Raw genomic sequence first — 12,600 nt, 5'->3', positions numbered from 1 at the left:
GCTAGTTCATGCCCACAATAAGCCACGATGGCTGGACTTGAACCAGTCCAAAGCCAGGAGCGAGGAGCTTCTACTGGGTCTTCCACGTGGTACAGGTACCCAAGCACTTTGCTGCTTTCCCAGGCCATAAGCAGGGAGCTGGATCAGAAGTGGAGCAGCCAGAACACAAACCGGTGCCCATATGTGATGCTGGCATTGCAGGTAGAGGGTTAACTTACTACACCACAGCACCAGCCCCTCTGTGAAATTCTTAAAACTCTCCATATATCTTCTTGGTTTTGGTATCTGCTAAAATTTTGGGTTTTATGTGTCAGTGTCTTTCATCAATTCTGAAAAATCTTCAACCATTAATATTTCAGAGTTCATTATTGAACAATTTCATGTCTCCCTTTCTTTGAAATTCCAACTACGTGTGTGTTAATCCTTATACTTTTTCAACCATATCTGCTCTATATACTTTGTGTTTTTGACTTATTGTGCTGTTTTATGGATAGTGTCCTCCGAATAAAATCTGATTCTTTTGTTCTCTCAAGCAACTAATTTCCTGCAAAAGCTGTCCTCTAAACTTGGAATTGTAGCTAGCTAAGTTATTTTCAGTTTTTTCACTAAAACAATGGCCATTTGTTGATTTTTACATGTTTTTCTGGTTTCCAGTTCCGTGCTGAAATCTTCAAGTTTAGACTTTACTGGAATGCAGGAAGCACTGTGGTCTGTGTCTGTTCCTTCGAATGATTCAAATCTTGCATATCTGTGTTTGTTGTCTGCATTCCGTTTCACTTACTTTTTTTCCATGTCTGTCCAGTCTGGTTATCTTTGTGTATGAATGCTGTGTTGAGCAATTATTTATTGGAATGCTTAATGGACTTCAGCTATGGATAGCATTTTCATTAGAGCAGTCATGGTCATCAATGTGCTTCCTGAGTCACCGTAATTTTTGTTCAGAGTTTAAATCTACTAGCCCACTTAGATGGCACAAAGCCATGCCGCAGGACCTTGTAGGACTGAGTTTCTTTTCTTGTCTTTCTTTTTTGGTAAAATGTATTTTTATTTTTATTTGAAAGGCAGACTTACAGAGAGAGAAGAAGAGGGGGTGGGGAGATAATGAGAGAGAGAGATCTTCCATCTGCTGATTTACTCGTCAAATGGCTGCAAAGGCCACAGCAGGGCCAGTTTGAAGCCACGAGCCAGGAGCTCTTTCTAGGTCTCCCACATGGATGCACTATCATGATCTGGTGCCCCATTATCCTCACTTTTCATCCATGAGGCAAATCTGAATTTAACTTTAATCTCTTATGATAACAGCTTTTAGATAATCAATGTTTTATTTTAGCAGTTGTATACAACAAAACTATAAAACAATACTGGCAAAATTTTTGGTTAGATGTATTTTCTACTAGGTTTGCATAGTGTATGTATTTGATATGAGAAGTGTTCATGCGTTTAAGAAAGAATTTTTGGGAAAAGTGCTTGTTCATTGAAGGTTTACCAATACAGACTTGTGACAGATCCTCTTCTGTAGCTGGCTGCTTTTGAATTAACAAGGGCTGCATTCCATTTACTTTGTTCAGACTTTTCTTCCAACTCATTAATATCTCCCCTGGTTGTATAAAAAAAAAAAAAAAAAAGAGAGAGTAGAATGCTGTCACCTAGAGTTTCTAAATAGGCCAGAAATGGTAGCTTGGCAATTCCATTGACAGTAACTGAACTGTCCCAATAAAGGAAAGTAGAATGAAATGAGACCAAGAATATGAACAAATACAAAATTATTAGGAACAAAAGGTGAAGTCTGGAAGTATTAATTAAAAATGAATTGTCCGTTTCAGATCAGTTTCCTATGTATGTATGTACACATGGACCCTTGCAGGTGTGTACATGTGTTCAGAAAATAAATTGGTACATTGCCTTTTTATTCTTAAAAAAAAATGTGCTTTCCCAAGTACATTAACAGGGAGCTGGAACAGAAATGGAGCAGCCAGGGCTAGAACTGGCGCCAGCATCATGGGTGGAGATTGCCGTGCTATGCCACAATGTGGGCCCCAACTATTTTATTTTCAGTTACAATCGCCTTGTAAGTTTATACATTTGAGGTCCCCAGCAAATTGTGGATGATGGCTTATTTTGAAGTTCCCTATCCCCCCCTTTTTTTAAAAGGATTTATTGCTGTTTGAAAGGTACAGTTACATAGAAGAGAGGCAGATATCTTCCATCCACCGGTTTACTCCTTAAATGGCTACAATGATTGGAGCTGCTCTAGTCAGGAGTCCCTGGGTCTCACACATGAGTGCACGGGCCCAAGCACTTGGAATACCTTCTTCTGCTTTCCCAGGCTATAAACAGGGAGCTGGAGCAGGAAATGGAGCAGCCTGGACACGAACCAGCACCCATATGGGATACCAGTGCTGTAAGGCAGAGATTAGCTAGTTGAACCACCACGCTGGCCACTATCATACTGCTTTTTAAAGTATTTATTTATTTATTTATTTATTTATTTATTTATTTATTTATTTATTCACTCATTCATTCATCCATTTGAAAGTCAGTTATAGGGCCCGGCGCGGTGGCGCAAGTGGTTAAGTCCTCGCCTTGCACGCCCGGGATCCCATATGGGCCGCCGGTTCTAGTCCCGGCAGCCCCGCTTCCCTTCCAGCTCCCTGCTTGTGGCCTGGGAAGGCAGTCGAGGACGGCCCAAAGCTTTGGGACCCTGCACCCGCGTGGGAGACCCGGAAGAGGCTCCTGGCTTCGGATCGGCATAGCATCGACCGTTGCGCTCACTTGGGGAGTGAATCATCGGACGGAAGATCTTCCTCTCTGTCTCTCCTCTCTGTATATCCGCCTTTCCAACGGAAAAATAATAAAAATAAATCTTTAAAAAAAAAAAAAAGAAAGTCAGTTATACAGAAAGGAAGAGAGACAGAAAAACATCTTCCATCCACTGATTCACTCCACAAGTAAATGTAATGTCTGGAGCTGAGCTGATCCAAAAGCCAGGAGCTAGGAACCTCCTCTGGGTCTCCCATGCGGGTGCGGCATCTGAAGGCTTTGGGCCATCCTCAACTGCTTTCCCAGCCCACAAGCAGAGAGTCGGATGGGAAGTGGAGCAGCTGGGATTAAAACCAGCGCCCATAGAGATTCCTTGCGTGTGCAAGGTGAGGACTTCAGCAATTAGGCTACCGCACCGGGCCCTAACCACATTATAATGATTATTTAGTTTTGGTAAGCACTTGATCTTATATATAGTAAATATTTTACTTTTTAAAGATGTATTATATTCATTTGAAAAGCAGTGTTCCCGAGGGAGACAGAGATGGAGAGAGGTCTTTCATCAGTTCACTTCCCAAATGAGCACAACAGCCAGGGCTGGTCCTGGCTGAACCAAGAGCTTGGAACTCCACCGGGTTCTCCTGCATGAATGACAGGGGTCCAAGTACTTGGGCCACTTTCTGCTGCTTTGCCAAGCACAAGCGCAGGGAGTTGGGTCAGAAGCCTGAACTCAAACCTGTGCACCTGCATGAGCTGCTGGTGTTGCAGCAAATCCCACCACACCCCAGTGCTGCCCCTCTTATACTCCGTATAAGATTCCAAAAAGTTTGGCAAACTGCCGTAGATTCAAAAAAGTTTGGCAAACTCATTCCTTAACCGTAGACACCTCCGAGAAAAGAGTAGTTCTAAATCATCAGCTTACTTCTGAATGCTTGTGTTCTGTTGTAGTACTACTTAGTAATTCCTCATAATTGTAAGTTTGGATACTTTCAGAAGCTTGAGTTTTCTCATTCATTGCAATGCAGGTTACATAGTTGCTCTAAGTCACCAGTTAACCATTACCAGATCAGAGCATGTGGGTGTGTCTGTAATTTCAAATAGCATTAAACTCTCCATAGTGTCCTGCCACTTGATATTTTATTTTATGTTTTTTTAAATTTTTTTTATTGGAAAGGCAGAAATACAGAGAGGAGAGACAGAGAGGAAGATCTTCCGTCCGATGATTCACTCCCTAAGTGAGCGCAACGGCCGATGCTATGCCAATCCGAAGCCAGGAGCCACTTCCGGGTCTCCCACGCGGGTGCAGGGTCCCAAAGCTTTGGGCCGTCCTCGACTGCTTTCCCAGGCCACAGGCAGGGAGCTGGAAGGGAAGCGGGGCTGCCGGGATTAGAACCGGCGGCCCATATGGGACCCCGGGCGTGCAAGGCAAGGACCTTAACCACTGCGCCATCATGCCGGGCCCCTGACACTTGATATTTTAGCTAACAACATATATTTAACATAATTTTTGTCAATACAAATTGAACATTTTTAATCTAACAACACCAACTGGAGACATGTTGTTTTTTGCTTTTTAAAGATTCATTTGTTTTGCTTGAAAGAGACACAGAGAGAGGAAGAGACACAGAGATCTTTGATCATCTACTGCTTCACTCTCCAAGTGATGGCAATGGCCAGAGCTGGGCCAGTTCGAAGCCAGGAGCTTCTTCTGGGTTTCCCACATGAGTAATAGGGGCCCAAGTGCTTAAGCCATCCTCTGCTGCTTTCTCAGGCCATTAGCAGGGTACTAGATCAGAAATGGAGCAGATGGCACTCAAACCAGCACCCATAGACACACGACTGGCAAAGGTCTAACTTCTATGGCATGGCACTAGCCACGGGGCAGGGCCGGGCATTTATCAGCCTCCTACTCTGCAATAACTGTTAACTTATCAATGAACAGGGGGAAGAAAGTTGAGTGAGGAAAATGGGAGATAACTTGGGACACATTGAGACAGGCTTCATTCTAAGACATAGGTTGGTTCCTACGTAAAGAACTACCCAGCTTGTACCATTCTGCACACTCTGCTTGGAGTTCTTTGAGCTTCAGGCTCCTCATTCATTTCTTGTGCCAAAGAATCCATATCTCACATACTAGTGAGAAGATACTTGGTATATCCCGTTGTTCTATATAGGCCTTCTGCCCCCGTGGGGCACCTGGTGGCCACTAAATAATGCAAAGTTCTCTAGAAGACCAGTACTGTTTCTCTGTGGTTAGCTTTTTCCCAATGTATGTACAAGAGCATTAGGATGGCCTTGTATTGCGTGTCAGCTGGGAGGACCTATCATCCTTTCATCGTATTTCAGAGAGAAAGCCAGCATGTGGGAAGTGATTGATCAAAGATACAGCAATGATGGCTCAGTCTATGGAGACTCAGAGAGGTCCCTAACTAGTATTTTGACTATTAAGAAGCAACACCCACAATGCCTTGTGTTTCTGTATTTCCATACCTGTGATTCCCAGATGATCATCTAGATGGAAAAATAACAGAGCAAAAAGAGCCACTGAGAAGGCACTGTATTTTTCTCCTCATATCCCAATAAGCATTTGCTGTTATTGGAATTCATTTGTATTATATCTAGTACAACTTATCTGATTTCATTTCCAAATGACACTTCTGATACTATGTAACTGTTATTACAGAGTTACGTCTTTAACAGAGGATTAAGGTGAGGTTGGAAGGCATGAACATTTGTTAATGATGATAAGCTCCATGTGGTATAAAACCACCTTTTAGAATTCATAATAATCATCTCACACTAATAATATTGTTGCCATTTCCCAAGGAGGGAAACTAAAACTTACAGGGTTTTATGAACTTTTCCAAATTTACATACTTACAAGTGGAAATGCTTGGATTTTAGCTCTTGATTGCCACAGCAAATAATGAAATGTGTATATGTTAAAATAGTGTATATTTTATGGTAACCATGTAATGTTACAAACATAAAAATTCATCAATTCTAATGATAAGAATGGTCATGAAGATGAAGTATCTCTCCTTGTTTCAAGGCCTTGGTTGTGGTGCTTACATGAATTTAGTCAGAGCAGAAACTACTACATTGAGTAGGCAGATTTTTTGGCACTAGGTTGAAATGCTACCTTGTTCATATATTAAATATTCATTAAGACCTGGGAATGTAGATCATTCTGTTTTTCCACTGTATTTCTATTTTTGGACCAGTCCTACACTGCTTTGCCTGTTCAATATTATAAGCTCTCTTAAGAGGACACCATTGGTTGACTATTTATTCTCCTGAATATATACAGCAATTTGATCCCCAAGGTATTACATGAATGGCACATAAGTGAGTGGAAACTCATTCTAATTACAGCATTTAGAGGTGTGGCCCTTGGGAAGTGACTAGATTGAATTAATCCATTAGGGTGAAACTCCTTGCACTGAATCCTGCAAGTTTTTCACAAGAAGATGATGACACAGAGAAACGAACACATTTCTTGTTTGCTTGTGAAGCACTATGCCACTTTGGGACTCTGCCAGCAAGAAGGCCATTAGCAGAGGCCAGACTGACAAGCTCTGTTTGATCTTGGAGTGTGACGCTCCATCTCTGTAAGCCAAAATAAAACTGTTTTATATGTAGTTAGTCATTGCCTCAGGGATTCTGTTACTGTAATGGAGAGTAGGCTAATGCAGAGAGGTAAATACAATCAATAACTGTGTTAAGATCAAATCATCCCAGAGGCCAGTGTTGGCACGTAGCAAGTAAAGCTGCCACCTACAATGTCGATTTCTATATGAGAGCTGGTAGCATCTCAGCTGCTTTACTTCCCTTCCTGCTAATAGCCTGGAAAAACAGAAAATGGCTCAAGTGCTTGTGCCCCTGCCATCTATGTGCAAGACCTGGACAGAGCTCCTGAATCCTGCCCTTGGCCTGACCCAGTCCAGGCCATTGTGGTTATCTGAGGAGAGAACCATCCGATGAAAGAGTGATCTCTAACTCTGACCTTCAATTAAAATAAAATCTGTCTTTAAAAAAGTCTAAATATCAACCAATTCTCAACTACGTCAAAATCCAAACTTTACCTTAAATTTTCAATAAGTGCTAAAAGTTAATTTGAAATAATAGGGTAAGGACAAGGTTCTTTTGAAGCTGTTGTGTACAGTGATTTCTGTGCAAGAGATAAATTGTCAATGACACACCTACTTCAAGGGTTATAATGAAGATGAAGCAGAAAAAGGCAAGGTGATATAGAATATTTCATATTTTAAAAGATTTATTTATTTTTACTTGAAAGATAGATTTTCAGAAAGAGAGCGACACATTCTGTCTTCTGGTTCACTCCCCAAATGGCTGTAATGGTCAGAGCAGGCTTAGAAGCAGATCAACCAGGACTCAAACTGGTATCCATATGGGAGGCCGGCACTGCAGGTGGAGGCTTAACCTACTACATATATTTCAAAAGATGATTAAATTAAAGAAGAACAAGACCTGAGGTAATGAAATGAGAAAGAGACCTGCTCCTACCAAGCAGAAGAGGGGAGCTGATTGTCTGAAGATATGTAACAAGAGTGGAAACAGGAGAGAAGTGAAAAGATCCAGAGATGCTTAGAAGAGGTCAGAAGTCCTTAGTGACAGGGAGGAAGAAGGGATCAGGAAGGTTTCCCAGATTCTCACTTGGGCACCTGTATGTTTTTTGCGAGTGTTCATTAACTCAAGAAAAACAAAGAAGGAGCAATTTTGTGCAGGGAAAAGAGAGGGGAGGGATGATAAAATCACTTGGGAACATCCTGAATTTGAGATCTTCCAGGAATATCCAAGTGCACATGTGTAACAGATAAACAGAGATCTGATTCAAACTGATACTGAAATTTAGATGGAAAAATTATCACGTAGCATATAGAAGAAAATTGAAAACAAACTATGGTTAGGCCCAGCCCCGTGGCACTGACATCCTATATGGGCATCAGTTCATGTACCTGCTATTCCACTTCTGATCCAGCTCCTTGCTAATGGCTTCGAAAAGCAGCACATGATGATCCAAGTCAGTGCTCCTGCCCCCACATGGGAGACCTGGAAGAAGCTCCTGGCTCCTGGCTTTGGATTGGCTAAGCTCTGGCCATTGTGGCCATCTGGGAAGTGAAGTATCAGATGGAACTCTCTCTCTCTCTCTCTCTCTCTCTCATTCTGTCTCTCGAGCTGTATCTGCCCTTCAAAGAAAATAAACCTTAACAAAAAAAAAAAAAAAAAAAAAAGAACCGGCCCTGGCTCAGTAGCCTAGTGGCTAAAGTTCTTGGTTTACATGCGCCAGGATCCCATATGGGACCTGGTTAGTATCCCAGCTACCCCACTTCCCTTCCAGCTCCCTGCTTGTGGCCTGGGAAAGCAGTCAGGGAAGGCCCAAAGCCTTGGGACCCTGCACCTGTGTGGGAGACCCTGAAGAGGCTCTGGGTTCCTGGCTTCGGATCGGCTCAGCTCTGGCCATTGTGGTCACTTGGGGAATGAATCAGTGGATGGAAGATGTTTCTCTCTGTCTCTCCTTCTCTCTGTAAATCTTTAAATAAAAAATAAATACTTTTTACACATTATGGAGGTAGATGGACGCGCTCTACCAGCCAGATAAACTCAGGGTAAAATCCTCCAGAATTCAAATTGGTATACAAATAGTTTCCTCGGTAACACCATGCCAGGGCTCCAGAGTAGGGCAGAGCTGGGTGAGAAAGTAACCTGTGCAGTTCAGGAGTTGAGGGCACTAGACAAAGTCGGGTACTGTCTTGGTTCAGTTGTGATGTGTGGCAACAATGGGCGTCTAAGATTCTGGGAGATGGGCTAGGTTAAGCACCTGGGATCAGAAAGCCTCCCCTTGAGTTCTAGGTGACGCCCCTTACCCTTACAACACGCTGCCACCGTCCGCATCCACTTCCTGTGAGGTGGGGACTATGAAGAGGGTCAAGCGGGGCGGAGATGGGGGGCGAGCTAGGGTGACGCGACGCTCACGTGACGGGCTGGGCGCCGACGTGGGCACCAGCCCCCGCAACTGCCTGCCCTGCGGTCCAGTGCCCGGCGCCCGCGCAGAATCTGCTAGCGGAGCTGCTCTGGCTGTGGGGCGAGTGGCGCAAGCCCCCGAGGAGGTGCAGGCCTGTCCCGCGTGCCCGCAGGTCAGTGTGGAGGCCAGCACTGGCGCGGACCCGGGACACGGTGCAGGTGGCAGCAGCGGGATCCCTGACCAAGGAAGGATCGGGACGTCGGGAGGAGGGGGCGACAGAGCAAGTGGCACGGGGGGGAGGGGGAGCGGGGGCCCTTAACGCCAGGGAAGCAGCCTTCTGGTCCCCGCCCCCCCGCCCCTGGCGGCAGGCTGGGGGGAGGGGGGAGCCCCGCAGTGCGACAGTGAAACGCAGGCATCCTGCGGACGAGACCCCGCAGCCTCTGCGCCTCTGAAGACGCACCCGACCTGGGCGAAAAGTGAGCGGTGGCGCAGGCGCTGCCTGCAGAGGAGGCACCGGCGCCACCCGGAGCTGGGCCAGCATCCCTGTTTGTCTCCTGCGGCTTGGACAGAAATGGCGGCTGGGGTGCGGGGAGGCAGAGGAGGGAGGCATAGGGTGAGGAGGCTCGGATTCTGCCCAGGACCGAGGCCTCACGGGACCACGGAGCGCGCAGCCCCTGCCCCTGTGCCCTGCCTGCAGGTCTGCACGTCATTGGTTCCCAGCACCTCTTGAAGCCCGGAGAGCAGGAGCAACCTGTGAGGACCCCCTGCAGGTCAGTGACAGGGGGAGGCCTGGAGGAGACCCAGAAGAGTCTCTGGTGAGCAGGGCCCTGTCTGGGCCAAATGCGGGTCCCGCCACCTGAGCCCCCTCTCCACCATTCAGGAGTCCTGTCCCACTGAGATGGATTGGAGCAGGTGGCAGCGCCTGCCAGGCCCTTGGTGGCTCAGACATGAGGGGCAAGGAGTGGGCAGAGGGCACACCTGAATTAAGCCCCCCCCCCATACACACACTCCTCCAGGGAGCGGGATACAAGTTGGATGTGCACCTGCCGTGTGTCCCCACCTCCTGAGTCTTCCCTGTGTTTCTTTGTCTCCTCCCCTCTGCCCCTGCCTCCAGCCCAGGAGAAGGGGGCATCTGGACATGGAAACAGCCCGCCATAAAAACGAGGGACCACTGGAAAACGAGGGACAGCCAGCAGATGAAGTGGAGCCAGAAGATGAAGACAAGTCAGACGAGGAAGCCAAGTGGGAGGAGGAGGGCAAGGGGAAGAGCGAGGGACAGCTAGGGGACCAGGGCGCGCCGGGCGCTGAGAGCCGAGCAGTCAAGGAGGGCCAGCCTGAGAAGCAGGGTCGGGCGTCCGGGGCGGGCCAGCCCCCTACCCAGGGCCAGCCCGCAGCCCCCGCGGCGCCGCCCGAGAGCGAGCGGCGCGCCGCTGAGAAGCGCCCGGCCGAAGACTACGTGCCCCGCAAAGCCAAACGGAAAACGGACCGGGGCACGGACGACTCCCCCAGGGAGTGCCAGGAGGACTTCCAGGACCGGCATGCCAGCAGCGAGGAGATGCTGAGCGAGTGCGCCGACGTGTCCAGGGCGCAGGAGGAGCTGCGGAAAAAGCAGAAAATGGGCGGTTTCCACTGGGTGCCTAGAGAGGTTCAGGATCCCTTCACCCCTCGGGGCCAACGGGGCGTGCGGGGCGTGCGGGGAGGAGGGAGGGGCCAGAGGGGCTTGCACGACGTCCCCTACCTGTAGCGCCAGAGGCCTGGCGTTCTGCTCTGCGCTCTCCACTGAGAATGCTACCAGCCCCACTTTCCCTGGGCTTCAACCTTAAGCAGATGCTTCGCTTTAGGTGTCGCACTTCCGATCAGCAAAGCCTTTCATCCAACTGCAGCGCCTGCCTCTTGGTAGAGGATCTGCACCCTCGCGCATGTACCTTGTAACATAATAATAAAAACGTTGGCAGAATCGCTGATGTGCTGACAGCCAGTCTTTATAGTGCAATTTATGTCTGAAGGTGGACACACTGCAATTTTGCATTGAGAAAACCCTCAACGTTTGCACCATGAAAAGTAGCACACCTTGTGAATGGTGACTGAGAGGCGTTCTCCAGTACTTAGAAAAGAGTTCCACCAACTGCCGGTTGGGCCCCTGCCTGTCACTGATATGCCAGGGGTGGGAAGAAGGGCATTGCCATATGTTGGCAGGTGTAACCAGGTTAGTGAGCAGGGCTGCCTACTTATCCTGCAGCCTCCCCAGTCCTCATCCTCTGGCTCTTCCATTTGATTCCCTTTTTTTCCTTTGCTTATTCTTCTCCACCTTTTCTTAAAAGATGTGGATTATGTTTGTCGTGATAATTAAAGCAAACCTAAAACCAGAGAATAATACATGATAAGCAATTAAACTGGTCAGTGAGCTTGTGAGTTCAATGAAGGCACTTAAGAAGCTAGAGGATCAGTCAGGCTTCTAACAGATCTGTTGTTCAAAAGCTCAGTCTTGTCATCTTTGAGAGGCCGACTATATTTGCGCACGGAACTTTCCAAGGGATCAGATAAGGTAGTGAGCATGTAGGGTTTATCAAGTAGTAGCATGATGATCCCTGCCAGACACCCAGGGCAAGGCTGGAGGCGGTGTCAACTGTGCCCAGGAACATCCACAAGCAGTTGAACAAAAGGGTCCTATCCACCTCTTGGTACAACCACAGGTACTCCTGCCGAGCCCTGTAACAACTCTTTGGTGACAGCCACTGAAACAAGGGGGTTCTTATGGTGACAAAGTCCTTTTGCAGGTCCCAAAGGACAAAAGCTCCTATTCAACACTTACAGGGATATATAAGGAAATAATAACTCCCAACCACAGATGGTGGTGCTCCAAAGTTGCTTGGACCCCCTATACCACATAGTTCTTAGCAAAGTAAGTACTAACATTGTTAGCTTATTTGGTATTTGCTTATAGTATCTTGGGTCTCCTGGGAGCTATGACTTGAGAATATTGCATTGACTATGCAATAAATCGTGTTTGGAAATGAATATGCTATCCAGTGCCCCAGGGAAACCATATCTAAATGCTAGCACTTTTGTTCATGTGAGTTTTAAGAAAAACATTCTGGGGCCAGGCACGATGGCTCAATGTCTAAATCCTCACCTTGCAAGCACTGGGATCCCATGTGGATGCCAGTTCATGTCCCGGATGCTCCACATCCCATCCAGCTCCCTGCTTGTGGCCTGGGAAAGCAGTAGAGGACAGTCACAAGCCCTGGGACCCTGCACCTGCATGGGAGGCCTAGAGAGAATTCCTGACTCCTAATCTGCCTCAACTGACCTGACTCCTGACACAGCTCTGGCCATTGCAGCCATTTGGGGAGTGAACCAGCTGATGGAAGATCTTTTTCTGTCTCTCCTCTCTGTAAATATGATCTGCCTTTTTAATTAAAATAAATAAATATTTTAAAAGAAAAAAAGAAAAACGTAAAAGTTCCATTATGTAGAACCAAGATATTCTCCATAATTTCAGAGGGTTACAAGATTTTCAGGCTGAAAAATCCCTTTCTACTTCAAACTGAAAAAGGTAAAAATACTAAAATACTCAGTAGTGGGCACTTTCATTTAGTCCCAGTATGTTCCTTTTCAAAATCAAGTATATTCCTTATTTACCTTGATATCCTTCACAGGATACCTGATATATACACTTAGCATTATGATTGAGTCTGGAGCCATGAGATTTTGGTCCAGTATATCATTAGATTTCACTTACAGCAAATAAAACTTGATGTTCAAAATAAATATGGAAGAGCTCCCAGGCAGCAGGGCTCCAGCCGGGAGGTCAAGGCCCCTCGGCCAGCCACAGGCTTGGAGCCGGGTGGGTC

The 12,600-nt window shown here is 46.6% G+C and overlaps 2 protein-coding genes across 2 annotated transcripts in view; both read left to right on the top strand.

The window, feature by feature from the left end:
• Positions 1–9,503, top strand: part of TCEAL4 (transcription elongation factor A like 4) — a 30,714-nt gene extending 21,211 nt beyond the window's left edge. The window contains exon 2 of the transcript XR_005885839.1: positions 9,444–9,503. The gene's annotated coding sequence lies outside the window, so the exon portion shown is untranslated. The remainder of the gene's footprint in view (positions 1–9,443) is intronic.
• Positions 9,504–9,863: 360 nt separating this feature from the next.
• TCEAL3 (transcription elongation factor A like 3) lies at positions 9,864–10,662 on the top strand. Its single transcript, XM_040999990.1, has one exon. It carries the CDS (start codon positions 9,885–9,887, stop codon positions 10,488–10,490), a length of 606 nt encoding a protein of 201 aa, XP_040855924.1. The 5' UTR covers positions 9,864–9,884; the 3' UTR covers positions 10,491–10,662.
• The last annotated feature ends 1,938 nt before the right edge of the window (positions 10,663–12,600 follow it).

The sequence above is a fragment of the Ochotona curzoniae genome, unplaced genomic scaffold, assembly GCF_017591425.1.
Source record: "Ochotona curzoniae isolate NIBS_2020 unplaced genomic scaffold, NIBS_Ocur_1.0 scaffold_1852, whole genome shotgun sequence".
Classification (NCBI taxonomy): Eukaryota; Metazoa; Chordata; class Mammalia; order Lagomorpha; family Ochotonidae; genus Ochotona; species Ochotona curzoniae.
This window is presented reverse-complemented; position numbering and strand designations above follow the sequence as displayed.

What these genes read in the sequence shown, in the direction of transcription:
- TCEAL3 (XM_040999990.1), top strand. Translation starts at nt 9,885, where the DNA reads ATGGAAACAGCCCGCCATAAAAACGAGGGACCACTGGAAAACGAGGGA.